The sequence below is a fragment of the Lutra lutra genome, chromosome 9, assembly GCF_902655055.1.
Source record: "Lutra lutra chromosome 9, mLutLut1.2, whole genome shotgun sequence".
Classification (NCBI taxonomy): domain Eukaryota; kingdom Metazoa; phylum Chordata; class Mammalia; order Carnivora; family Mustelidae; genus Lutra; species Lutra lutra.
This window is the reverse complement of record NC_062286.1, coordinates 117,497,630-117,523,478: the sequence shown is the minus strand read 5'-3', so window position 1 is coordinate 117,523,478 and position 25,849 is coordinate 117,497,630. Positions and strand designations below refer to the sequence as shown.

At 48.6% G+C, this 25,849-nt stretch overlaps 1 protein-coding gene across 6 annotated transcripts in view; it reads left to right on the top strand.

Moving 5' to 3' along the window:
- Positions 1–25,554, top strand: part of BCL2L1 (BCL2 like 1) — a 51,359-nt gene extending 25,805 nt beyond the window's left edge. For all 6 annotated transcript variants that reach the window (XM_047743829.1, XM_047743831.1, XM_047743830.1 and 3 more), the window contains exon 3: positions 23,894–25,554. In XM_047743829.1, the coding sequence (XP_047599785.1) occupies positions 23,894–24,031 (138 nt within the window). In that variant the 3' untranslated portion in view covers positions 24,032–25,554. The remainder of the gene's footprint in view (positions 1–23,893) is intronic.
- The last annotated feature ends 295 nt before the right edge of the window (positions 25,555–25,849 follow it).

The window sequence follows — 25,849 nt, the reverse complement described above, 5'->3', positions numbered from 1 at the left end:
TTAGTTAAGCAGCTGCCTTTGGGTCAGGTCTTGATCTCAGGGTCCTGGGATCGAGCCCCACATTAGGCTCCTTCCTCGGCAGGGATCCTGCTTCTGCCTCTCCCTCTGCCTGCTGTTCACCTGCTTGTTAGCTCTCTCTCTCTCTGTCAAATAAATAAAAAATAAAATCTTTTAAAAATAATAATAGTTATCCTATAAGTAAAGAATATTCTGTGGGCTTTTCAGTTTCATTTAAGTATCACACTGTGTATTCATCTGTAATTTCCCTTTTTTTATTCATCAGTGTTAAGTGTATAGCTTTAGTTTGTTCATTTTCATATCCCCTTGTATGATTATGTCTCAGTTTATGCATCCATTCCACTGTCAGTAGTTACTTGTGTTGTTCCCTTGTTTTTGCTATCTTTTTTTTTTTTTTTTTTTTTTTTAATCTGTCAGAGCACAAGCAGGGGGAACAACAGGCGGAGGGAGAAGGAGGCTCCCTGCTGAGCAGGAGCCCGATTCAGGCCTCGATCCCAGGACCCTGGGATCATGACCTGAGCCAAAGGCAAGCGCTTAACTGACTGAGCCACCCAAGTGTCCCTGTTCTTGCTATCCAGATGTGGTTTTGAACATTCTGTGTATGTCTCCTCCACATGCTCGTGTTCTCTAGCACAGTGGTTCAGAGCCTAGATTGCCTATCAGAATCACCTGGAGGGCTGGTATTTCTGGTGTTTTTGTTTTTGTTTTTAAGTAATCTCTGTATCCAATATGGGGCTCAAACTTAAAACCCTATGATCAAGAGTTGCATGCTCTACCGACTGAGCCAGCCAGGCGCCCCATGAGAATCATTGCTGTAGGGTGTACACCCAGGATTGGAATTGCTTGATGGAAGGTAATGCCTGGATTGCTTTCCTATGTGTTTTTAAGAGTTTACGCTGTCACCAGCTGCGTGTGAGTTTCCATTGCTTTACATCTTTGATAATACTTGGTAAGGCCAGACTTTAAAATTTTTATAGAGCTGGTAGGTGTGAGATGGTGTCTTGTGGTTTTAATTTGCATTTCTCAGATTACAAGTCGAGTGGAGAATCTTTCCTTACTTCTATTGACCATTCAATGTTTTGTCTTTTGTAAAATACTTCTTCAGGTCATTGCTGTTTCTTTTGATTGGCTTTTTCTTAGGAATTTGTAGAAATTCTTTGTATATTGAATATATTGAATATATTCTTTGTATATTGAATATATACATGAATACTGATCTTTTGTCTTCATGTGTTAACAAATATAGGCTCTCAGTTTATAGATTGTATTTCCACTTTCTATATGTGTCTTTTCACGCCTAGATTTCTTAATTTATTCTAGTTAAGTGTTTTCTTCTATGATTTATACATTTTTTTTTTAAGATTTTGTTTATTTATTTGATGGGGTGGGGAGCACAAGAAGGGGAAGGAGGGAGAGGGAGAAGCAGCTGGATGCAGGGCTCAATCCCAGGACCTAGGGGTCATGACCTGAGCCCAAGGCAGATGGAGGCTTAACCAAGCCACCCACCACTCCCTGATTTACACCTTTTATGTTTTGTTGATGAAATCTTCCCCAAACCTGTGGTCCTAAAGACATTTGCCTATATTTTCTTCAAAAAGTTTTTAAGATTTTACTTTTCACATTTAAGTCCTTAATCTGGAATTGACTCATGTCACCTTACTGTTTTTGTTGGTGGGATACCTTTATTTCAGTAGGTTTTAAACATCTACAGACCTGAATTATTTATACCTTGGTTGCAGCTAGAGCTTATTATGTATACTGCATTAAAATTTCATATTGAACAAAGGTGCCCTCTTTGGGAAAGAGTTGTGATCACATTTAAAGCCCTTCTAAGATTTTTTTAGATTTTTTTTTTCAGATTTTAGAAATGATAATGGTATTGTGGTTATTTTTTTTCTATTTAGTATTCCTTATTTTTAGATACATATACTGAACTATATCTGGAATTTGCTGCAAAATAATACAAGGTTGAGAGAGTGGGAACACATGAAATCAGATTGGTACTGAATTGATCATTATTGAAGCTGAACGATAGGTACATAATGGTTCGTTTTTATCATTCTACTTTTGTACATGTTAAGTATTCTTATGATAAGTGTAAAATATCCAGGGACTATTTCCAGAGTTACTTATGAGATAAAGCATCTTTTCTTTTTCTTTTTTTTTTTCCTTTTAAGATTTATTTATTTATTTTGAAAAAGAGAGAGCAGAGCACACATGCATGGTGCATGGGAGCCGGGGAAGGAGCAGGGGGAGAGGGAGAGAGAATCTGAGGCAGATTCCCCGCTCAGTGCAGAGCCCAACATGAGGCTCAGTCGCACGATCCTGAGATCAAGACCTGAGCCAAAACCAAGAGTCCGATGCTCAACCAACCGAGCTACCCAGGTCCCTTAAAGCATCTTTTCTTATACTTTATTAGCCATTTGTATTTATTTCAGAGCCAGTGGTCTCTGTCTACTTCCAGGAGTCCCCAGTAGAGTGTTCTGAGCAGGCAAACAGGAGATTAATTGTTGAGGAAAACAGGAGGGGCTCAGGGGAAGAAAGATGGGATGTGCCATTATCATCAGGCAATAGCCAGGCCACCGCCACTCCTTCTAGGACTAAGTTCATTTCCACCTCCCCCCCCCCCCAAGCTATTAAGGATAATTTTTATTTTAACCAGAGCCTTCTTTCCCTGTTATTCTACCTGGACACCCTTAACCCAGAAGATAGTGGAGCCTCATTATGCATTCTGGTCTTCCCCCATCTTAACAGCATCCTGGGATTTGTCCCAGAGATGATGGTAACCCTAGTGCAATTAATCACATAGTAGTGGTGTTATTTTGGCTTCACAGCATGCAAACACCAGAGTTGTCATTTTTCTTATAGTGTAATAACTGGCCAGAGCGTCAGTCTCTGTCAAATGCTTATCATGGGAGAGTCAAACTCCTTCTCTCTTGCTCTTAAATTTTGATATATTTTCTTAGAATTGGTAATATATTCATGTGGTTCAAAATTCAAAAGGTCTCTCTTCCACCTGTGTCTCCTAGCTACAGTTCCCTCCCTGGGAAAATAGCCTTGGTAGACACAAGCAAACACCTGTATGTTTCATCCAGTTTTTACACAGATAGTCATGTACTAATGCACACAGTTTGGTGCCTTGATTTTTCTCACTTGATAGTGTCTCAGAGATCATTCAGTATCAGTCCATCAAGAGGTTTCTCATTCTTTTTGATAGCTGCATATTATTCCATACATGGTACTGTCCTGTATTTAACCAGGTCCCATGGGTAGGCCCTTCTTTTGCAGTCTCTCGCAGTTATAATAGTGATAGTCAGTGAATAGCCCTGTCGTATTTGTCATTTGGCCCATGTGTGAGTACAGGGTGCTCATGGGGGATAAATTCCTAGAAGTGGAATTGCAGGGCCAAAGGATGTGCGCACTTAATGATTTTGGTAGATATTGTTAACCTGGGCGTGTGGCAGTGAGGCCACTTTACAGGAGCATCTTTTCTCTCTGCACCCCTTCCACTGGGGCTGGGTTTGATTCAAAACATTTACTGAGTGCCAAGCACTGGATACAAAAGATAACACTTTCACGTATCAAATAAAATTGTTACTGTATGTCAAGCAAGCACAAGCACGGTTATCTGGCAATACCACAAGGAACCCAACAAGGAAGGTTTTTAGATGAGAAAACTAAAGCTCAGAAAGGTTAAATAGTGTGCCATGGCCACTGACCCAAACTAGTAAGTGGCAGAGCAGGATTTAACCGCAGGTTTGAATCCTCTTAACACCTGTGCTCTTAAAGGACACCCTTGAGGGGCGCCTGGGTGGCTCAGTGGGTTAAAGCCTCTGACTTTGGCTCAGGTCATGATCCCGGCGTCCTGGGATCGAGCCCCGAATCGGGCTCTTTGCTTGGTGGGGAGCCTGCTTCCTCCTCTCTCTCTGCCTGCTTCTCTGCCTACTTGTGATCTCCATCTCTCAAGTAAATAAAATCTTAAAAAAAAAAAGAAGAAGAAGAAGACCCTTGACTGCCTCTCAGGAGAAATAGCATAGGGTCTCAGAGTCTAACACAGGTGAGGAATCAGGCTCGGAGAGAACTAACTGTCCAAAAGAACACACAGCCATAAAGTTCTGGAGTCCCCAGGGGAGCCCTGCATATGTCCATTTAAGGCCTATAGTATGTACTCAGCTGCCTCCCTTCCATGGAAAGAATGTCCAGATCTCATTAGGATTCTGTTAAAAGAACTTTCCTCATCCAGAGTTCCACTTGCTTTGCAGAGCCATAAGTCACTGGTTCTATGCTCACCTGTTAGAGGTGCACATAGACAAAACCCGTCTAAGATAAATAATACTAATGACAGTATAGTTGCTGCGATTTGTTGAGTACCTACCATGTGTAAGATGCTTTGTAAAAGGCCAGGGAAATATACTGTTGTTCCCGTTGTCCAGATTAGAAAAGTGGGAATAAAACAAGTTAAATGATAGTCCCAAGGTCAAATGCTAATAAGAACAGAATCCAAATCCAGTCTGTTAGGCTCACAAGCCCTCACTCACTCACTCTGGTGTCCATGGGTTTCCCTTGGCTCTTTCTGCCTCTTCTAATTGTCCATATTGTTTGGTGCCCTCTCCAGAAGGTGACTCTGGCTTCTCCAGTTCACACTGAAAGCTTTAGAGGAAATGGCCCTTTAGCTTCCATTTGCCCCATATCGCCCACCCCTACCACCAGTGCTTAGCACAAGGTAACCAAAGAGTAGGCTGCCACGTGACACTTCAGGGTTGGTGATGGCCCCCACTGATACTACCTCAGAAAGGACTCATCTCCCAATTGTGTAACACGTGTTCTTTGAACACCTGTCATGTGCTCACTGCTTCAGTGAGAGAGGAGTATAAAGTACAGGCCTAGCTCTCAATAATTCAGATGATGAGACCACAAATACCAAAGTAAATGGAAAAAACTAAAAGGATCAGAAGAGTTCATAGGAGAGAGGATAAGTCTTCTGCCCATTTTATAAACATGGACTCTGAGACTCAGAGTTTGAGTGATTAGCCCAGAGTTGTACAGCAAATAAATGTTAGAACGAGGACTCTGCGCCCTAAACGGCCTCAGAGGGCAGAGCACTATGTGCTCTATGCCAGGTGACCTAGGGTCTCCAGGTAAAGGGAGTCTGGAAGGATGGGCCTCATATGGATAAGAAGGGAGGTCAAGATGTAGGATAAAAGGCTAAGATGTGGAGCTGTAATATTCCTAAAATACTATGGCTTGCACTTTAAGCTCTCCTTTTGAATGTGGGGAAACCCAGGCTTGGGTCATAAAGTAATAGCACAGGATCATTAAGGTTTGTCTAGTACTACTTTGTATCCACACGTTATCTCATTGAGCCTCCGACTATGCTAGGAAGCAGAAAGTCTTCTTACCATTGAGGGAACTGGGGTCTTCTAACTTTAAATCCCAAGCCCTTTCCACCATCCATGCCATCCTCCACATCTCTATATTGGGAGAACAGTCTCTGCAGATAGACCTGGGTTTGAACCCCCTACCTCCTCCATTTTGTGTCTCTGGGATCTTAAGGTTTGCAAAACTGGGGCTATTCCAAGTAAAGAACAAGCACTTTGGGAAGCAAGCATATGCTAAGGGATGAATGACATAAGGGAGACATAATAACACCAGAGGTCCTGTGGTGCTTTTCTTTTCTTTTCTTTTCTTTTTTTTTTTTTTTAAAGATTTTATTTATTTATTTGACAGAGAGAGATCACAAGTAGACGGAGAGAGAGAGAGAGGGAAGCAGGCTTCCTGCTGAGCAGAGAGCCCGATGTGGGACTCGATCCCAGGACCCTGAGATCATGACCTGAGCCGAAGGCAGCGGCTTAACCCACTGAGCCACCCAGGCGCCCCTGTGGTGCTTTTCTTCAGTGCACTTTCAAGTCCTTGGTTTACATAGGAAGAAAGTGAAGTGACTTGCCCAAGATCACACAATAAGTTAATTAAAAGGCAACCCTGCGATTATAACTTGAGTCTCTTGTCTCCTAAGAGAGGGTTTTCCTTACACAACACTGAACCCCTGACAGGGATCAGAACGAAGGCCTAGGAATAGGATCTCAGCCCTTTGGAGCCAGAGAGATCATCTGGTCCTTTGTCTATACTTGGCAGATGAGGAAAGTGAGGCCAAGGATCCTCAGTTGACATGTCTGCAGCCAAATGGAACCACCACAGAGCGAGAGTAAGAGTCATGTGTCCTGACTCCGAATACCCAGGGCCTTTTTATGCTGCCATGCAAAACTTCCCAATTGCTTATTTTCCGTGCAGATCTAAAAAGCCTCACTCTAGTGCCAATAATTTACAGTTGGAACAACTGTTTAGTTTGGGGAGTTTTTTTCCCAAATAGAATCTCGTATTCTCTCTCTCCTTCTCTTTTTTTTACCTCAAATCTTAGGGCAATATACTAGAAGAGGAGGGGGAAGAAGCTTCAGTGGAAGACCTTGGTAGAAAAAAGATAAACATTTGATAGTCTCTGAAATCTAAAGAGGCCCTCAGAGCCAGAAAATAATTTAGAAGCCAGCCACCTCCTCTCTCCCAGCCCGCTCACTATTTGTCCTGCCCTGCTCACAGCCGGCCTTCAGAAGGCCCACCTTCCCTGGCAGCTGCAGCCGGTGAACACCAACGGAAATCCCTGGTATTTTTCTTTGCATGCAACCAACCGTGGAGATGTAGGTCAGGCATTGCTGGCCTGGCAGTTACAACAGCAGTAGCTTTACGCCTTGCACCTGCAGCCATGTTTGCTAAGCCCCATGAGAATAGGAAAAGGATGTTCCCCTCCAAACAGGGATTGAATCCTCAAGGGCCCATGTGGGTGGAGCTGGCTGGACTTCAGTGGGTGCTGGAGAAGACCATCTGGAATGTGGGGACTAGGAGGGTAGCTCTCTGTCTCTTCCGCCTAAACGTCTGCTGTCAGCTGTGACTAGTGGCACGATTGGCAGTGTCTCTGCTCCACTCAGCTTAGAGTCATCATCACTGACAGAGGAGGGTAGGAAGGTCCCATCCAACCCCCTGAGCTCAGCTGGGCCTCAGTCCTGCACCTGAACCCCCATGCCTGTCTGGTGTTTACGGGATTGAAGCTGCTACCCTTTGGGACCCAGCCTGTTTTCATTTCTGCTCTCAGCTGTCTGGTCTCCATGGACCTCACCTACAGGTTTGTGCGTGCCCGTCCCCCACAGTGCAGCCCCATGAGACTCCTCCAGCCTGGCAGACTCCTCTTTGGCCTTTGTTCTCTCCAACAGAACCTCCAGTTCTATGCCTGGCCCGGAGAAGAGCTTTCCTGTCCCCTCTCTCAGGCTCTGTTGGTTCAACCTACTGTACCCTTCCCAAGAACTTAGTCACTTTGTGTACGCTTTGGGGGGAAGGGGCTGTGGTTTCAAGACACTGAGGGGTTACTTGCGTGGCTGCTCTGGACTGACCTCCCAACTGGCTGGCTGCTTCTGTCCTGAGCTTTTTCCTTCCCTGGACCTCATGTGTCTCTTTTGTAAAAGTGTGGGACCAAGATCAATACATGTACCATTGACCTTCAAGGTAACTTATAGGTGATATGCAAATAGACATTTTTCTTTTTCTTTCTTTTTTTTTTTTTTATTCACATATAATACATTATTTGCCCCAGGAGTATAGGTCTGAATTGTCAGGCTTACACGCTTCACAGCACTCACCATAGCACATAACCCTCCCCAATGTCCATAACCCAACCACCCTCTCCCTACCCCCCTCCCCCCAGCAACCCTCAGTTTGTTTTGTGAGATTAAGAGTCTCTTATGGTTTGTCTCCCTCCTGATCCCATCTTGTTTCATTTTTTCCTTCCCTACCCCCCAAACCCCCCACGTTGCTTCTCAGATTCCTCATATCAGGGAGATCATATGATAACTGCAAATAGACATTTTTCTAATAGTGTTTTTATTTTATGTTGATTTCCATATGTGGCAAATGATACTGGTGTTCTAGTTACAGTGGCAATAACATATGTTGCCTTTTCATTTCATTAATTCATTTAGCAAATATTTACTAAGTATCTTACTCCATGCCATGCACCATTCTAGCTACTGTGAATATCTGCCTTCCTGAAGTTTATAGTCTAAAAAGATTGAGTGATCATGGGGAATGGACAGTGGCGAGGCACCATTTGGGGGGGGTGTTTCTTTTCTTTTTTTTTAAATTTATTTTTAGAGATTTTATTTATTTGTCAGAGAGAACACAAGCACGGGGAGCAGCAGGCAGAGGGAGAAGCAGGCTCTCCGCCAAGCAAGGAACCTGATGCAGGACCTGATCCCAGGACCCCGGGATCATGACTTGAGCAGAGGGAAGATGCTCAACTGATTAAAGCCACCCAGGCGTCCCTTTTGTTTCTTGTTTTAAATAAAGAGTGATTGGGAGGGGCTTTCCTGAGGAGGAGGCACATGTGCAGAGATCTACATGATCTGAGGGAATAAACCATGTTATTAATCTGCAGTAAGAATATTCCAGATAGAGGGAACAATTACAGAGGCCCCAAGCTAAGAAGGATGAGCTTGGCAAGTTTGAAGAAGAGCAGAGGAGGTGAGTGTGGCTAAACAGAGTGAACAGAGGAGAACGTGGTAGAAGATGAAGGTTTATGTGAGCCATGGTGGGACGTTTCCTCCTCCTTGGGGTGAAATGGGAAGGCAGTGGAGTATTTTGATTAGACAGAATGTGGCTGCTCTGGTGAAGGACCATAGTGGGAGGTGAGAAGCTGGGAGGCCAGGAAGGAGGTTGTTGTAACAGTGTGGGCAGAAGATGGCATTGGCTTGAACCAAATGTCTGTGGTGGAGGTGGTGAGAAGTGGTGAGATTCTGGATAAATTCAAAGGAATTTGCTAACAGACCAGAACCAGGAAGGATTTAGCAATGACTCCAAGGTGTTCCAGGCTTCAGCACCTGAAAGGGTGAAACTACCACCATTTGCTAAATGGGGGAAAGATTGCAATGGCACCCGGCTGGCTCAGTCAGTGCAGCATGCAGCCTTGATCTCAGGGTTGTGAGTTTGAGTCCCACATTGGGTGTAGAAATTTAAAATAAAAATTTAATAAATAAATAAAAGGGAAAAGATTACAGAAAGGGTTCTTTTGGGAGTAGAGACAGGGGGTTGAGAATTTTCAGTACATTTATTTACATATTTTTAATTAAATCAATTGGTAGGAAAATGTTAATAAGAACAGTGATATATGGATAAGGCCAAAACCGTGATGGCTGAAATTGTGGAGAGTGGACCAGATGTGTCCGTGCTTCCTTTCAGCCCTAAAAGGCTACTTTGGTGATTGCAGACTGCGCAGTCATCTGTTCATGCAGCATGGGAACTGGAGCCTCCGCGTACAATGTGATCAATGCAGAAGGAATGACAGGAGATGAATCCCTTGGGTCAGGCTTACCCCTTGGAACGACTTGGGAAGCTCTTGCACATATCCTGGCCTGCAGGCACTGCCTCATTCACTCCCTCACCCACTGGGCACCTTCTGCCTTGTAAGCCCTGGACACGGCACAGCTCTGATGCCCCTGTTCTCTTAACATAAAGCAAAGTAGCTTTACCTCCATCCCCCCCAGGCCTGGCAGCCCCTGCCCTTCCTTTGTTTCTGGGCAGCCCCTGCCTTCCTCCTCTCCCTGCCATCCACCCTTTAGGGCCTGGAGAGCAAATGGCTTTGCTTCCATGGGAGACAGTGATTTTTGTCTCTCTTCATCCCAAAGAGTTCCCATAGTTATCAATTTGGAAAAAAAAGAAATTCCTTAGAGGCCTTTCGCCTTGCCTTTGGTAGATGAGAAACAAGGTCAGAGAGACTAGCAGTTCTCCTAGCCCACAACCAGTCCATCAGCAGATCCTTTCAGCTCTACTTCTTTCTTTTTTATTCTTTCTTTTTTTAAAGTAAGCTATATACCCAAGTGGGGCTTGAACTCATGACCTTGAGATCAAGAACCATATGCTCTACCAACCTCAGCTCTTTTTTAAGATTTTATTTATTTATTTATTTGAGAGCATGAGCAGGGGAGAGAGAGAGAGAGCCTGAAGTAGGAAAAGGGAGAGGGAGAAGCAGACTCCCTGCCGAGCAGGGAGCCCGATGCGGGGCTCAATTCTAGAGCCCCGAGATCATGACCTGAGCCAAAGGCAGGTGCTTAACCAGCTGAGCCACCCAGGCACCCCTCTACTTTTAAAAATAAATACTGAATCTGACTGCTTCTCATCAGTTTCCCTGGCACCATCCTGGCTAAATTGCTATCATATTTTTCTTGGATGACTGTATCACCTTCTCACAGACTTCTTGCTTCCACCCTTGACCCTGGAGGTCTCCACCCAGCAGCCAGAGGAAACCTGTTAAAACCAAAGTGGGACGCCTTGGTGGCTCAGTCTGTTAAGCATCTGCCTTCGGTTCAGGCCATGATCCCAGAGTTCTAGTCCCACATGCGGCACCTTGCTTGGCGGGGAGTCTCCTTCTGCCTCTGCCTGCTGCTCCCCCTGCTCATGCTCACTCTCTCTCTCTGACAAATAAAATCTTTAAAAAAAAAAAACAAAAAAAAAAGTTAGAGCATGTCGCCTGTTGTGTTCCCATGTCATTCAAAGGACAAAACTAAGTTCTTAAATGGCATTCAGGGCCCTGCATAGTCCCTTCGCTACTGCCAGACCGCACTGCCACCATTCCCTTCACTGTAGTCACACTGGCATTCCTGGAGTGCCTGTGTTCCTGCCTTGGGGCCTTTGCAGTTGTTGTTCCCACTGCTTTTCCTCAGATAATTGTGAGCCTGTACACTCACTTCATTCAGGGCTCTGATAGGATGTCACCTCCTCAAGAAGCTTTCCCTGACTAGAGTTCTAATCCTCCCCTCTTCCATGTTTCTGTCTAACCCTTTTCTCTCATTTATTTTTCTTTTTAGCACGTATCACCATCTGACAACATACATTTATTGCCTGTCTCCTCCCATTAAATTATAAACTCTGCAGGTGGGAAATTTCATCTGATTTAGTCACTGCTTTATTCCCAGTACTTAGCATAGTGCCTGGCATTTAGTGGGTACTTTAAAGATTCGTGGAATGAATGAGTGTCCTGAGCTAGCAGGGCAGATTGTCTGGTCCTTCCTGCAACCTCACAGCTCAGCCCACAAAGGGGTCATGATCTGTCTTAGAAAACTCAGATAAGAGCTCCATCAGAGCTGCTTGACATCACTTTCATTTCCAAGATAATGGCAGATAAAGGGAGAGACTGGCCCTACAGAGGCTGGGTTGGGGGCAGCTCTGAGCAGCCACAGCACACCTCTCCCTTTCCCACCCACAAAGCACCCAGGGACCCAGGGAGCATGCCTCTTCTCTTCCCTGTCCTCAGAATTATCTCTGACTTCTAGGGCCCCAAAATAGCAGATCCTCATGAAATAGTGGGCAGGTGCAAGGATGAAAGGGGGAAGGATGGAAGAGCTTTGGTAACATCGCTCTGCATCCGTCCTATTGCACTGGCAAATTTAACGCGTCCTGGGGTCAGACCCCTTCACTCAGTAGCTGGTCAACTTAGGCAAAATCTCATCACCTTTCTGAGTCTTAGCTTCCTAGTTAGTAAAATGGGGACAATGGTTACTTGTAAGGTTTTGAGAATTCAAGCAGGAGTTTGGTAGGTATTAGCTGTGTTACGCGTTTGTTTGTAGCTGTAAAAATTGAGATGCGCCATTGGAACCACAAATGAGGCCACTCAGCCTTTATTGAGTTCTGTGAACCATTTACTTCTTGCTGCCAAGCCTGTGACTGTAAGCACAGTGCTCTTGCTTTATTATTTTTTTTAAGATTTTATTTATTTATTTACTTATGTGAGAAAAAGAATGTGCACATGGCGGCTGCGGGTGGGATGGGGGTGTGGCGGAGGGAGAGGGAGAGAGAGAGTCTGAAGCAGACTCCCTGCTGAGCACAGAGCCTGATGCAGGCACCATCTCCTGACCCTGAGGTCACTACCAGAGCCAAAATCGAGAGTCCAAAGCTCAACCGACTGAGCCTCCCATGTGCCCCATGGTGCTGTCACTTTACAGCCAGGAATTCTGGCCTGGGGAGGTAAAGGGTCTTGCCCAGGTCCGTCAAGTAGGCAATCATAGAGCTGAGGCCAAAGCCCATCCTCCAGGAGGCAGGAGGCCTTGCAGAGGAGTCCCTTTCCCTCCTGTGGGTCTCAGTTTCCCATCTGTTTAGGGAAGGAGTTGAGCTAGGTAGAACCACAGGATCATGACCCATGAATTCTTGAGTGATCCACATGTCGCATCAGGTGGGACAGCAAGTTGCTTTGGGGCCTCCTGGTGGTGATCTTTTGCAGTTAGGGGTGCTCTGGGTATTGACTGAACAGCAGACCTCCTGCTGGCCCCCACCCCTGCATCACCCTGTTGCAGATAGTCCGGCTGGCTCTAGCACCATCTCGGGCATCTTGCTATTCTGTATCTTGAGGCGACTGATGGACTTGGGTGGGGATGAACTGAGAAGACTAGAAGGAACCAGAATGGAGGAAATGCAACCCAGCAGGAACCTTCAGTTCTGAGTTCTTGGTTACTGGGTGTGTGTGTGTGTGTGTGTGTGTGTGTGTGTGTGTGCGCATTCATATGTATAGAGGGGAGGGAAGGGTGTTAGAGGAATTTGCTCCCTTCCTCAAATCCTCCAGAACTGTTGCCTTCTGCTGTGGAATTCCAAACATTTCCGATCAGATAAAGGTGGCTGAAAATACCCGGGACTTGTTTGGACTAGTTGGAGGTGGTGCTGGGGTGAAGAGGTTGAGGCCTCAGGGACAGAGTCCGGCAGGATCTGGCCTCTCTGAGGAGCTTGCCCTGGGTCACAGATGTACCCATTGCCCTTTCCCTTAGAATCCTACAGGTTTGAGGGCAAGACTTAGCAGGCCTCTAGGTGGAGAAGGATCAGACTCTTGTTATGGCAACATGTCCTTCACTCCAGAATGTTGCCTCTTACGTTCCATGCTAACTACTGGGTCTGCTGAATACCCTTTAGAGACAGAACTCAGGTAGTCACTCAGCCACCCATGTTTGAGCCACTTACATCCTCTTCGTGCTGCAGCACTAGTAGGAGTGCTTGGGATGATCCCCTTCATTTTTCAGCTGGGGGAAGTCCCAGACTTTCCTCCTATCCTAGATAGGAGAACAGACTCAACATAAGCAAGCCAGTGATAGTGCTGGGACACGAAACCACATCTGCTGACTCTCTGCCTAGTGTTCCCTTCTTAACAGCATGCAGCATTGTTCACAGCAACAGATGAGGTGGTGGGGATAGCTTTGGGTGGAAATGAGAAGCAAATGGCTCCTTTGGATCATGGAGTACTTGGAGGCATAGACCCCAGAAGGAAACAGTTTTAGGAAGAGGGTTGGCCCTAGAGACCAAGTCCCTATTCTTTGTAGGTTGCTGACCCCAGTGCCTTCTGCCTGTTGCCTCAACATAATGCAGAAGATGCCTTTTCCAGAACCTTTTCATAAACTTCTGTCCCCCTCCCTGAACCTGGAAGAACTTGGTATCTGGGGAGTCCTGGTCACCCTGCCCAATCACCTGGTATCTCAGGGCCGCCCCCTAGTTTTGCCGGGCAGTGAGGATGGGGATGAAGAGAGAGGGAACTGGCCTTTCTTCCCTACCCTCCTCACTATCCGCATAGGCAGCTATAATCATCAGCACCTTCTCTGGGCCCAGCACTGGGCTAGGCCTGAGAGACAGAGCTCATGGTCAAAAATGAACAGCTCAAAGCAAAATAAGTCCGAGAAAAATACCATATGATTTCACTCATGTATGGAATTTAAGAAACAAATGATCATAGAGGAAAGAGAGAGGCAAACCAAAAAACATACAGAGAACTGAAGGTTGGGTGGGGGGTGGAACAGGTGACTTGTTAAGGAGTACACTTGTCATGAGGAGCACAGGGTGATGTATGGAAGTGCTGAAGCCCTATATTGTACACCTGAAACTAATATTACATTGTATGTTAACCAGAATGTAAACAAAAACACTTAAAAAATGAACAGCTCAACAAACTGGCAAGAGAGCTCAAGGAGCCCGGGAGGCGGAAAGCAGGAGTACTCCTTGAAGAATGACCTGGAGGTGAAGACTTAAGAGATATATAGGAGAGACCTCGGCAGAGAGAGCAGCATGGGCTAAGGTCCTGAGGCTGAAGAGAACATGATATATGAGGAATGAAGCAGTCTGGCCCCAGACAAAGCTGAGGAAATCCTGCAGGGTCTTATAGACCCTGGAGAAAGCTTTTGAGGTGGAAGTTGGGCCCTGGTCTAAAAATAAGAACAGTAATAATAGCCAACATTTATTCAGAGTCTGCTCTGTGCCCTGCAGAGTTGTAAGAGCCTATCGTGTATTACTGTTGAATCCTCATGGTGTTCTTGTGAAATAAGCACATCTTTAATCTCCATTTTATAGATGATGTCAAAAGCCAACACGTTGTAAGTCTCGTTGCAAGACTTACTGGGTACCTGCCTACTCTTTGCTCTGGCAGCCCAGCTCAGTAGAGAAATAGAAGTTAATTTGTCACCAGCCTTGGCTTCATCCAGGTAGCCCTGGCACTTTACCAGTGAGGAAGTTCTGCTGGGAGAGGAGCACAACCTGGTCCAGGCGCAGAGGAAGGCCGGCAAAGCTTCCTCTGACTTCTTGAGCAGCCCTTGGGACAGAGTTGGAGGAAAGCGGCAGAGAAAGAGGACCAAACTTGATGCCAGCCAGTGTGGGGAGGTAGAGTGAAAGAGGCAAATGTTTTCTCAGAGAGCTGTCCAAGAGTGAAGTGCTTTGCAAGTGTGCAAGCAGAGATGCCCTAGAGATGACTGTGAACTCCCACGAGTATGGACCATCTGGAGTGAAACAGAACTACTACATGACCTTGGCACTCCACCTTTCCCAACCCTGTCTAGGAAATGAGGATGTTAGGAATGAGCTTGTGCATCACGTGGGAAGTTGGATGATTATGTTATAAGATCACTTTGAGTCTCTGACTCTTCTTAAGTGTGAGCCTTGGTCCTCACCCAGGACACTGGGAGAAGAATGAAAGGCTGTGGCCATCTACTCATGAGTAAATACAGCATCATCAGGGGTGAGAGGAGAGAGTTGAGATGCGGGAGGCCTCAGAATCCCAGAGAATGCATGCATATGAGCATGTAGCTGCCTCCCAGGAGCCATTAAGTGCTGTGCTCTGGAGCCAGACTGCAGCATACAAATCCCAGCTCTGCCATTTATGAACTATAATGACCTTGGGAGGGTCCCTTGACCTCTCTGCCCATGTTTCCTCATCTGAAACATGGAAAATAACAATAACACTTTGTGGGTTATCCCATGGATTAAGTAAATTCGTATCCAGAACTAAGCTCTTAGCACCATGCCTGGTTCATGGTAAGTGCTCAGTAAATATCAGTCATCACTCCCAGGGAAAGAGGTTGTGAACCCCTACATAAGCATCTGTACCCCCAGTAAATGCTTCTCTGAATTGTCTCTCTCTGCCTGTAAGACTGGCACCCTGGCTCTGAGCTGAGGAGGTAGAGAGCCCACACGTACTGCTGGGCCTGATAGCTTTCTCAATTCCCCAGCGGAGGTGTTATCTCCTCCCGGCACAACCACTTCCTTTTCTGAGAAATGAGCACATCTGTCAGGCTTAGCTTCTGAGAACTAATGGTGAGGGAGGAGGCGGGGGAGGAGAAGCTAGCAGCTGACGGGGGCAGAGTTGGAAAACGATTAACTTGAAGTTTGCTGTGAGGATGTCTCCAAATATTCCCTAAAGCCCAAATGGCTTGAGCGCCCCCCCCCATGACACCCACTTCAGCCAGTAACACGGAGGTCACCCTGCTTTACTAAGTGCTTTCATCTCCTGATCTTACCACCACTGCCTTGGAGGGTCAGTAGGAGAAACTGAGGCTCCAAAGTCAAGAGGTTTGCTGTGGTGCCCACAGCCGGGCTAGATGGACTGGCGTTGCCCTAGCACAGTGTGGTCACCCATCTCTGCCTCTGCCCTAACTGGGCTGTCTCTCTAAATTGCCCACATCCAAATCCGCCCCCACCCCCAGTGGAGGAGAGAGGGCTGTGTTCCTTTCACATTGCTGAAGCCAACAGCTCCCCCCAGGAAAGCCAAGGGAAGTGGATTCCAACCACAAACCTCACTTCTTCCGAGTCTCCGCCTGCACCTCCCTGCTAAGAGAGTGATAAGGCCTCTCCACGTGCCCCATCCCCCCTTCCTGCCATCTCCCAGGGATCTCCTAACAAGGCCTCATTTATCTATCCGGCAGGCATATATCAGCCTTTCCCTCAGGGAAACTGAGGCTAGCAGCAGAAAGTGACTCTGCAAGTGACTCATGGCCTGCCCGTGGGCCATGACAAGGCCAAGGCAAGGTACAGAGCTGATGTACAGCGCTGGCACTTTCCCCGGGCTGCAAGGAGCCCCTTCCTCTTCTCCACCTACCTCTTTCCCAAAATAACCAAGCAGGAAGGAAGTGGTGGGCCTGGGCCATCCAGAGTCACCCTAGAGGAAGGAAGGGCCCGTCTGGCACAAGCACTTGTCCCCCCCACTGAAGCCAGGACGGAAGGGTTTCACTTTCCCTCCTGGTCTTCGTCACATCCTTTTCCTGTGGCACCCAGTTCCTCTCAGCTGGCTGGGGGCCAGAGCTCATTCATTCAGCTAGTGGCCTCGGGCAACCTTCCCCCTCCTAGAGGAACTCAGGCTGTAGCCCTGGCCCGGAATATGGGGTTTGCTGCTGCATATACTGGACCTTGCGGCTGACTTCCCTACATACCCTCTTTGGGCAGGAGGTATCTCTGAACCTCAGTTTTTACCCAGGTGTAGGCCGGGGTCCTCCAGTATGAGAAGTGCCTGCACCTGGCCCACTATGGGGCCTTGAAAAGTATCATCCTTTTGAAAGTGAACACAGTCCTTTTTGGAGGTTGGAAGCAGACACTAGAGCCAGACTGCCAGTGCAGGCAACCCTGTCACTGTGTGACCTCAGGCAAGTCACAGATGATCTGAGGGCTGCAGGTCCATGAGCGGTATGATGGGTTAACAGCAGTGCCCACTGCCCAGCAGTGCGAGACACTTCAGTGAACTGATCTTCCGTAAGGGCTAAGAAGAAGAGTGCTTTCCTTGCAGGGTAAGTGCTCAGGAAGCATCTGCTGCCACTGCCACTGTGTAGGTTAGGTTCTCTGTGGGTAGGGACAGCAGGGACTGAGATGGCAGGATCAGACATCAGAATGAGCAAGAGGTCAGAACTCAGACAAAGCCCCAGTCCTACCATTTCCTAGATAGAGGGTGAGTGACCTCGGAAAAGTCCATTTTCACATCTGTAGAACAAGGCCATTGATAAATGTTAGGGGGTTAAATGAAAATAGTCCCTCATTTAAATGTTCATCTAAAACAGATTCATTTAGGGGCACCTGGGTGGCTCAGTTGGTTGATCGTCTGATTCTTGATTTCAGTTCAGGTCAGGATCTCAGGGTTGTGAGATGGAGCTCCACAGCCCAGCATCGGGCTCTGTGCTCAGCAGGGACTGGGCTTGAAATTCTCTCCCTCTGCACCGCCACCCCTCCCCCCGCTCCCGCCCTATTTGTGTGCACTAGCATGCTCTCTCAAGTAAATAAATTTCCACAAAAAAAATTTTAGGGGTGCCTGGGTGGCTCAGTTGGTTAAGCGACTGCCTTCGGCTCAGATCATGATCCTGGAGTCCCGAGATCAAGTCCTACATTGGGCTCCCTGCTCTGCTTCTCCCTCTTCCCTTCACCCCACTCTGCTCTCTCTCCCTCTCTCTCTCTCTAGTAAATAAATAAAATATTTAAATAAATAAATTATAAAAAATAAAATAGATTTATTTAGGGGGTACCTGGCTGGCTCAATCAGTAGAGCATGCGACTCTTGATCTTGGGGCTGTGAGTTCAGGCCCCATGTTGGGCATAGAGCTTATTTAAAAAAAATTACAGGGGCACCTGGCTGGCTCAGTAGGTGGAACATGTGATTCCTGACTTCAAGGTTGTGAGTTCGAGTTCCATGTCGGGTGTGAAATTACTTAAAAATAAAATCCTTTTTAAAAGTTATAAAATAGATTCATTAAGAATGGCACCTGCTGTGCTCCAGGTACAGCATCAGGTTCTAGAGATACAAGGAACAAAACCAGACACAGTCTAGTGGGGGAGATAGGAAAAAAAAATCACTCAAATGAATGTGGTTATACATGGAATCAGGGAATATGGCCTAGTCAAGGTAAAGTGCTTTAGCTCAGTGCTCAGCACAACTAAAGCATTCAAGTGTGTAATGAAGGTCAGTTGCCATAATAGCTCTTGTTATTATATTATTATTATTTAGCAAGTGAGGATCCTGGGCTTCTCAAGGTCACATTAGGAAGCATCATGGAAACCAAGGTGAGAGAGAAGGGTGGGGATCAGAGGACTGATCAGACTCAAGTAAGCACTGTGCTTCAGCCCCTGGCAGGTGGGGGGGGGGGTGCTGCCTTCGGGGAATTGTTGTGGCCTGCATTCTTCAGTTGGCCTCTGGGCAGAGATCTAACTGTAATCCGCCTGTGCCTGTCTGGATGGGCCTGGCTTCAGACATGGGTCAGACTTGGTCCCTGCCTACACTGAGCCCCCAGACTGAGGGGGGGAACCGACACACCAATTGGCCTCAGTTCAAGGACACTTTGCCTCCTACTCTCACCTCAGGGCCTTTGCACTTGTTGCTACTGCGAAACATGCTCTTTTTTACCCAAGATTTTTGATCCTCCCTTAGCCACTGCCAGCTTGACTTTCAGCTCTCACTCCGCTCAAACCTCACTTCCCTGGAGAGACCTTTTCGGACCACTCCTCCCGTATCGGTCCGTCCCAGGTGTTCTCTATCACCTCCCCATGACTTACGGTCTTCAAACCCCATCATCTCTGAAATTGTCTTGTTCCGTATTCTCTCTGCTTCCCACTAGGACAATGTTTCTCAACCTGTTTTTCTTATCCCCACCCCACCCCCAGGGCATCTTTTTCTACATTCTTGTCCTAATTGCCTTCCCATGACACTTGAATACCACAGCTGTACTCTGTATCTCTTTATGTGCTGTGGCCCCATGGAACACCGCAAACCACTGTAGTGTCCAGGAATTTTTTGCTTTGCCCCACTGAAGGAGATCGCCCTCCATGGAGAGCGTGCAGACTGGAGCGTAAGCTCTGAAAAAGCAAATCTTGTTTGTCTTGTTCACTGCTGTGTCTTCAGTGCTGGGCTCGGAGCAGGGTTTGCACTCCAGAAATATTTATGGTGTGAGTGAGAGTCCAAAACCCTGCAAGCACAAAGGAGACACTCATTGCAGAGTCTCATAAGCTGAGGAGGGATTGGTACCGAGGAAGATGATGTGGGGAGGGTGACCAGTTAGAGGACACACAGGGGTGAGGAACACTTTGGAGTATGTCATGTCGGTCCATTCCGTGTATGTGGCCAGGACTGTTTGTTGGAGGCAGGACCTTGAGAGTGGTCCCACCCTAGGTTTTTCGTGGGGACCCTGGTTCTTGGCTTCCCCCACCCCCGAGGGGCCCTTATGTCAGGTCAGAAGGCAATTCCGAGTCCAAGCTCAACCACAGTTCAGCTGTGTGAAACTATAGAATAGACAGGTGGGTTGGCCTTAATAACTTGTGGGGTCTGCCTGACTGGGGGTCCCTGATCCTGCCATGGAGGTCATTAGCCATTGTCTCCAGTGGCCCTGAAAACTCCTGCATGGATCATCCCATGTCAGCAGTCACAACCTCAGGCCTAGGTCTCCTGAAAGCCTCTGTGACATCAGAGACTTTCCTGCAACCCACCCCTAGGATCTTACCCCCCTGCCCACCATGCCAGCTCTGGCTGAAACTAGTGGGAACCATTGAAGAGCACTGGGGCTTATCTCTGCTTTTCCAGAACCGGGCTGCCCTGTAATGCTGTTTATTTATCCAGGGCAACTGCCCACTGAGAAAATGGCTGTGTTTGTTTCCAAGTGTGTCGTGTGAACCTTGAGCTAAATATACCCACACCACTGCCTCCCCAGCACCCGCCCCGGAATAGCACACCCCGTTTTGCTCATGTTCTGTCTGCAAAAGTAGTCCCCAGAATCCATAGCCTCTGGAAACTGTACTCCCCTCTTCCCCAGGAGGAGGAGCTCCTGAAGAGGAGATGAAGTTTGTCCTGGCCAGGAATGCGCGAGTCAGGGGCTGGGCAGGTCAGAGTCTTGTTCTCTATGACACCGAATTGAGAATGTTCCCTCCACCCTGGAATGACTGTTCCTGGACAGTGAGTGCTTTGTGCCCTTGCAGGGACAGGGCCTGTTTACTCCAACTCAGCCCCAGAGAGGAAAGTTTCCTGTGGCTGCCAGCCGTCTACTTTAGGAAAGTTCCCATTGAGGGAGCCAGGCCTCTCCCACTTTGGCTGCAACCCCAGTGTCCCTGGTTTCTTGTGAGACATTGGGCCCCTTGGGATAGCCAGGTCTTTCTGGCCTTGGTCTCACTTCTCCCATGTTCCCAGTAGTCCAGGACTCGCCCCCATTGTGGATCCGTCTTTTTTGTTATTCCATTTGGGCCTACTTTACTTAGGACCAGAAAAAATTGTAACTCTTAGAAGAATTATCTATGGTGTCCGCCAGCACCCAGGCTAGCCAGGATGAAGGGGAAAAGATAGGGAATCATATCCACACCAGCGGCGCCTGGGCAGCAACAAGCCCAAAGAGTTAGGTGGCCGGCTGCTGCCACACCCCTGCCCTTCTCTCCCTAGACCCAAGGCTCCCTCTCAGCCCCACCCCACATCCCTCTTCCTAGAATCCATTTTTTTTTTTTTAAGATTATTTTTATTTATTTGACAGAGAGAGACACAGCAAGAGAGGGAACACATGCAGGGGCAGAGGGAGAGGGAGGGGGGAAGCAGGCTCCCCACTGAAAAGGGAGCCCGATGCGGGGCTCATTCCCAGGATCCTAGGATCATGACCTGAGCCAAAGGGAGACGCTTAATGACTGAGCCACCCAGGTGCTCCCCTAGAATCCATTTTAGCCCTTTTGACAGGACAGATCATCCCAGCCCCACCACATAGGGAAGAGTCCTGCTATAGCATACATCCTTTGGAACAGAGCAGCCCTGGGTTCTGATCCCAGCTCTGCTGCCTATTAGCTGGGGGACTGGTCTTCCCTATGCAATGTGACAGTGGGGCTCAGATCTACCTGGTGAAGGTGATGGGTAACTGCCTGGCACTTGGCAGACTTGCAGTACCTTCACTCGACTCGTATGTTTGTTGAGCACCAGCATGTGCCAGACACTGTTCCAGGCACGGAGCATACAGAGACAAGACAGGATCTCTGCGCTTGTCAAGCCACGCCTAGTGCAGGAGACAAAACAAAAACAGAGTGTCGAATGTGGTTATAAAAAGTGCTGGGAAGAAAAATAAAACAAGGTAGAGAGAGATGAGGATGGGTATCATTTTAGAAGAGGTGACCAAAGCAGGCCTCCCACGGAGATGACATTTGAGCAGATTCAGGAGCGAAATGGGGGAGAATGAGTGAAGCAGGTGGTGATCTGGGGTCAAGTGCACCAGGGAGCGAGAACAGCGAGCTCCTGAGCAGATGTTTGAGGAAAAAGCAAGGAGGCTGGTGTGATGAGTGTGCAGTGGGGAAGGAGGGGGCAGGTCCCTCTTGACCTCACTGGCCATGGTCAGGAGTGGGGACTTCATTCAACATGTGATAGGAAGCCTGGGGAAGGCTGAGAGCGTGGGATGAGATGGGAAGGAGAGATGTGGTCGGAATGGAGGGGCTTTTTCTGGTGTTTCTTTCCGCAATACCTGGTAAACATTCTGGTAAGGGCTCTGGCTTACTGCTGCTGCCTCCCTAATGGCTTAATAAATATCGAGGAGTGTTTGAGTCATCGTGGCCGTTCAGTGCGCATGGCATTCTTCTAGGTACCAGGGATGTGAGCAGAAATGACACTGGCTTTCTAAGTGCAAGGCAAAGCTGTTGGAGGACTTTTAAGCCCAGGCGTGCCGTGGTCTGATCTATGGACTTTAAAAATCCTCCATGTGGAGTGTGAACTGAGTGGGTTAATAAGACCAAAAGCAGGGCCAGGCAGGTCTCACAGTGAGCAGACTGGCCTGGTGGAACTTGGAAACAACTGGAGATGGCAGGTGTTGTCTGAGGGAACAGCCACCCCTCAGCCAGTTGGGACCAGGTGGAAATGAGGACGCATGGGCTCTGTGTTCATTCATCTGTGATCCATTCACACTCTAGACACACATGCTCCCTAGGCCCAGGGGTTCCTGGTCTGTAAATGGGGAGAGACGGCCTGCACTGCAGCATTGTTGGGAGAACTAAAGGACAAATGGGGTGCGAAGCTTACCCATTAAAGGGTGCTGCAGCCCTCCTCTCCCTGCCCCACAGGCTGGCTCCTCCCTAGGCTGCGTAGTTTAAGCCACAGCCCCACCTTCCCCATATCCTGTGTGTCCCTCCTGACTCCTCTCAGGGCTGAGGGCTGTTGCTCACCTCCTTTTGGGCCCCAAGTCACACCTGGGTGGAGGGGGTGGGGGGGCAGGGACTTGGCCTCACAAACCCCATCCCATCCCAGTCCTGCATCAGAATAGCTGTCCCTCTACTCTGCCCTCTCTGTGTACCCATCAACCGGCCCTCCATTCTCCAGGGGGAGAAGGAGCCGCAGGCCAGTAGTGTCCAGACCTGGCCTGCCCTTGAATCGCTGGGAATTTAGCCCTGTCCCCTCTCCCTCCCTGCCTCAGTCCCATCACAGGAAGGCTAAGGCCTAATGGTTCTACAGTATGCACAGACTCAGTTCCGTGCTCTCAACTTTCAGACCACACACGGGTCAGCTCTCGTTAACCTAACCTCCTGTCGCTTCCCTTCCCCAGCCTCTTTCCCACTGCAGGTTCTCCAGTAGCACTTTTTAGCTTGCTCACCTTGGACAAAGCCCTTCCCAGCTTTGTACCGTTACCTCAGGAATAATGCACGTTGACCGTCCCCAGCAGGGTGGCGGGAACGAGGGCGGCCTTGAACCCTTTATCTGGCCCAGAGTGGGCATAGATGGCTTTAGTTTTTCAGATTATCACTGCAGGGACACTTGGGTGGCTCTATTGGTTAAGCCTCTGCCTTCAACTCAGGTCATGATCTCAGGGTTCTGGGTCCCTGCTGGGCAGAGAAGCCTGCTTCTCCCCCTCCCACTCCCCCTGCTTGTGTTCCCTCTCTCACTGTCTCTCTCTCTCTCTCTCTCTCTCTCAAATAAATAAAATCAATCTTTTTTTAAAATTTTTATTAACATAAAATGTATTATTTGGGGGCGCCTGGGTGGCTCAGTGGGTTAAGGCCTCTGCCTTGGGCTCGGGTAATGATCCCAGGATCCTGGGATCGAGCCCCGCATCGGGCTCTCTGCTCGGCAGGGAGCCTGCTTCCTCCTCTCTCTCAGCCTGCTTCTCTGCCTACTTGTGATCTCTGTCTGTCAAATAAATTAAAAAATAAAAGTCTTTAGGGGCGCCTGGGTGGCTCAGTGGGTTAAGGCCTCTGCCTTCGGCTCAGGTCATGATCCCAGGTCCTGGGTTCGAGCCCCGCATTGGGCTTTCTGCTCAGCAGGGAGCCTGCTTCCTCCTCTCTCTCTGCCTGCCTCTCTGCCTACTTGTGATTTCTCTCTGTCAAATAAATAAATAAAATCTTTAAAAAATAAATAAATAAATAAAAAATAAAAGTCTTTAAAAAAAAAAAGTATTATTTGACACAAGGGTATAGGTGTGTGAATCACCTAAAATCAGTCTTTAAATAAATAAAAATAAAAATCTTCAAATCACCATTGCATGCAGGTGGCCAGGCCCCTTCTCCCACCCATCCACATTACTGACAGAGGACTCAAACAGCACCCTCCTCTCTCTTCTCTCCACTGCAGGACACTTTCGTGGAACTCTACGGTAACAATGCAGCAGCCGAGAGCCGGAAGGGCCAGGAGCGCTTCAACCGCTGGTTCCTGACAGGCATGACTGTGGCTGGCGTGGTTCTGCTGGGCTCACTCTTCAGTCGGAAATGACCAGACACTGACCACCCACTTACCCTGCCACCCTTGTCCTGCCCCCACCACATCCCTTTGTCCAGCCACCATTGCCACCAGGAGAACCACTACATGCCATCTATGGCCACCTACCCATAACAGGGTTGGGCTTAGACCTGGTCCCCTGCAGTTAGTTTTCTAGAATCTACCATGCTTCTGTGAGAGCTGCCTTCCCTACACGTCAGTTCTCCTGGCCTCAGAACCCACAAGGTTTCCCCAAAATCTGCCCCATGGAAGCTGGCAGGTGTGGGGGTGTTTGTAGCTAGGAGTTGGAGGGCCCTGCCTGATTGGTGGAAGCCCCGACCCCTTAGCCTCCCCAAGAATGCTTTCCTGCCAGGGAGTTGGTGAGTTTTCTGACCTTTTTCCCCAGAAGGAGAGACTAGATTGCCTTCGTTTTGATGTTTGTGGCCTCAGAATTGATCATTCCCTTCCCCTCCCAGGACCTAGGCACCCCTCCCTTCTATCCCCACTTTCCCAAGAGCCACTTAGGGGCCACTTCTGACTAATTAGGGATTCAAGCTGCTTGGAATAAAGAAATAAGGACCAGGACCCCCTCCCCACCTCTGGCCTGGCCAGAGTCCCTGACCCCAACCCCCACGTCCTCCAGAAGCCTCTGGCTAGAGGCCAGCCCCACCCCGGAAGGAGGGGGCTGTAGCTGCAGGAAGCGCCCCATGCCAAAGCTGGGGTGGCCCTTGCAGTTTAGCACCACCCCACTTCCTTTCCCTTTCCCCTTCCTTGGCTCCCATGACCGTGACTGAGGGACCAACTGGGCCCAAGGCAGGTGCCTCAGAGCTGTTGATGGCCTCAGCTGTCTCACTTCCTGCGAGAAGATCAGCCTGTGGCATCTTTGCCTTGGGCTGTCACCCATGGAGTCTAGGGATTTGGGGGGCCTTGGCCCAGAGGTGAAGGGGAGCTACAGGGAGCAGCTGCGGAAGCCCTAGAGTCTTCCCTACCTCAGGCAGGAAGGGCAGGAGGGAGACCCTGATGCACAGGATGAAGGTGAGGGTGGCAGGAGGGGCCAGTCCTACCTGGCCAGATGTGTGCTCCACCCCCATTCAGCCTGGGCTGCAGGGCTGCCAAGGTCAGAGTGGCCTGGCCCGGTGTCCTTCAGGCCTCCCTCTCCTCTACTCCACCCATGGCCGCCTGTCTCATCCCTGGGGGTCCCGGCCTACCCCTGGCCATCCCGGGCTCTCTGCTGTACATATTCGAGACTAGTTTTTATTCCTTGTGAAGATGATATACTATTTTTGTTAAGCGTGACTGTATTTATGTGTGAGGAGCTGCTGGCTTGCTGTGCGTGTGCACGTGGAGAGCTGGTGCCCGGAGACTGAACGGCCTGATGCTCCCTCCCCTGCCCTGGTCTGGGGAAGCCAGCTGGGGGTCCTGGCTCCTGAGGGGCACCTGTCCCCCCCAGCCCCCACCCCACACTTGTTCCAGCTCTTTGAAATAGTCTGTGTGAAGGTGAAAGTGCAGTTCGGTAATAAACTGTGTTGACTCAGTGAGCAAAGGGCCTGGGCTCTTGTGTGCCCCGGGCTGGGGAAGGGGGGGCTGTGCGGCTGGCTGCACGTGCTGCAGGGGAGCTGGGCACCACTGCTGGCTCTGCTGCCCTCAGGAGAGGCCTTGGACAAGTCCCTTCTTCATTCTGGGCCTGAAGTTCTCCACCTGCTCACTGATGGGGTTTTTTTGAGCACCTGCTGTGTGCTGAGCACTGGGGCGTGTGTGAACAGGATGGACACAGTCCCTGCCCTCGGGAACTGACATTCTGGGGGAACAGCCACTTGGCAAGTGTTTACTGAG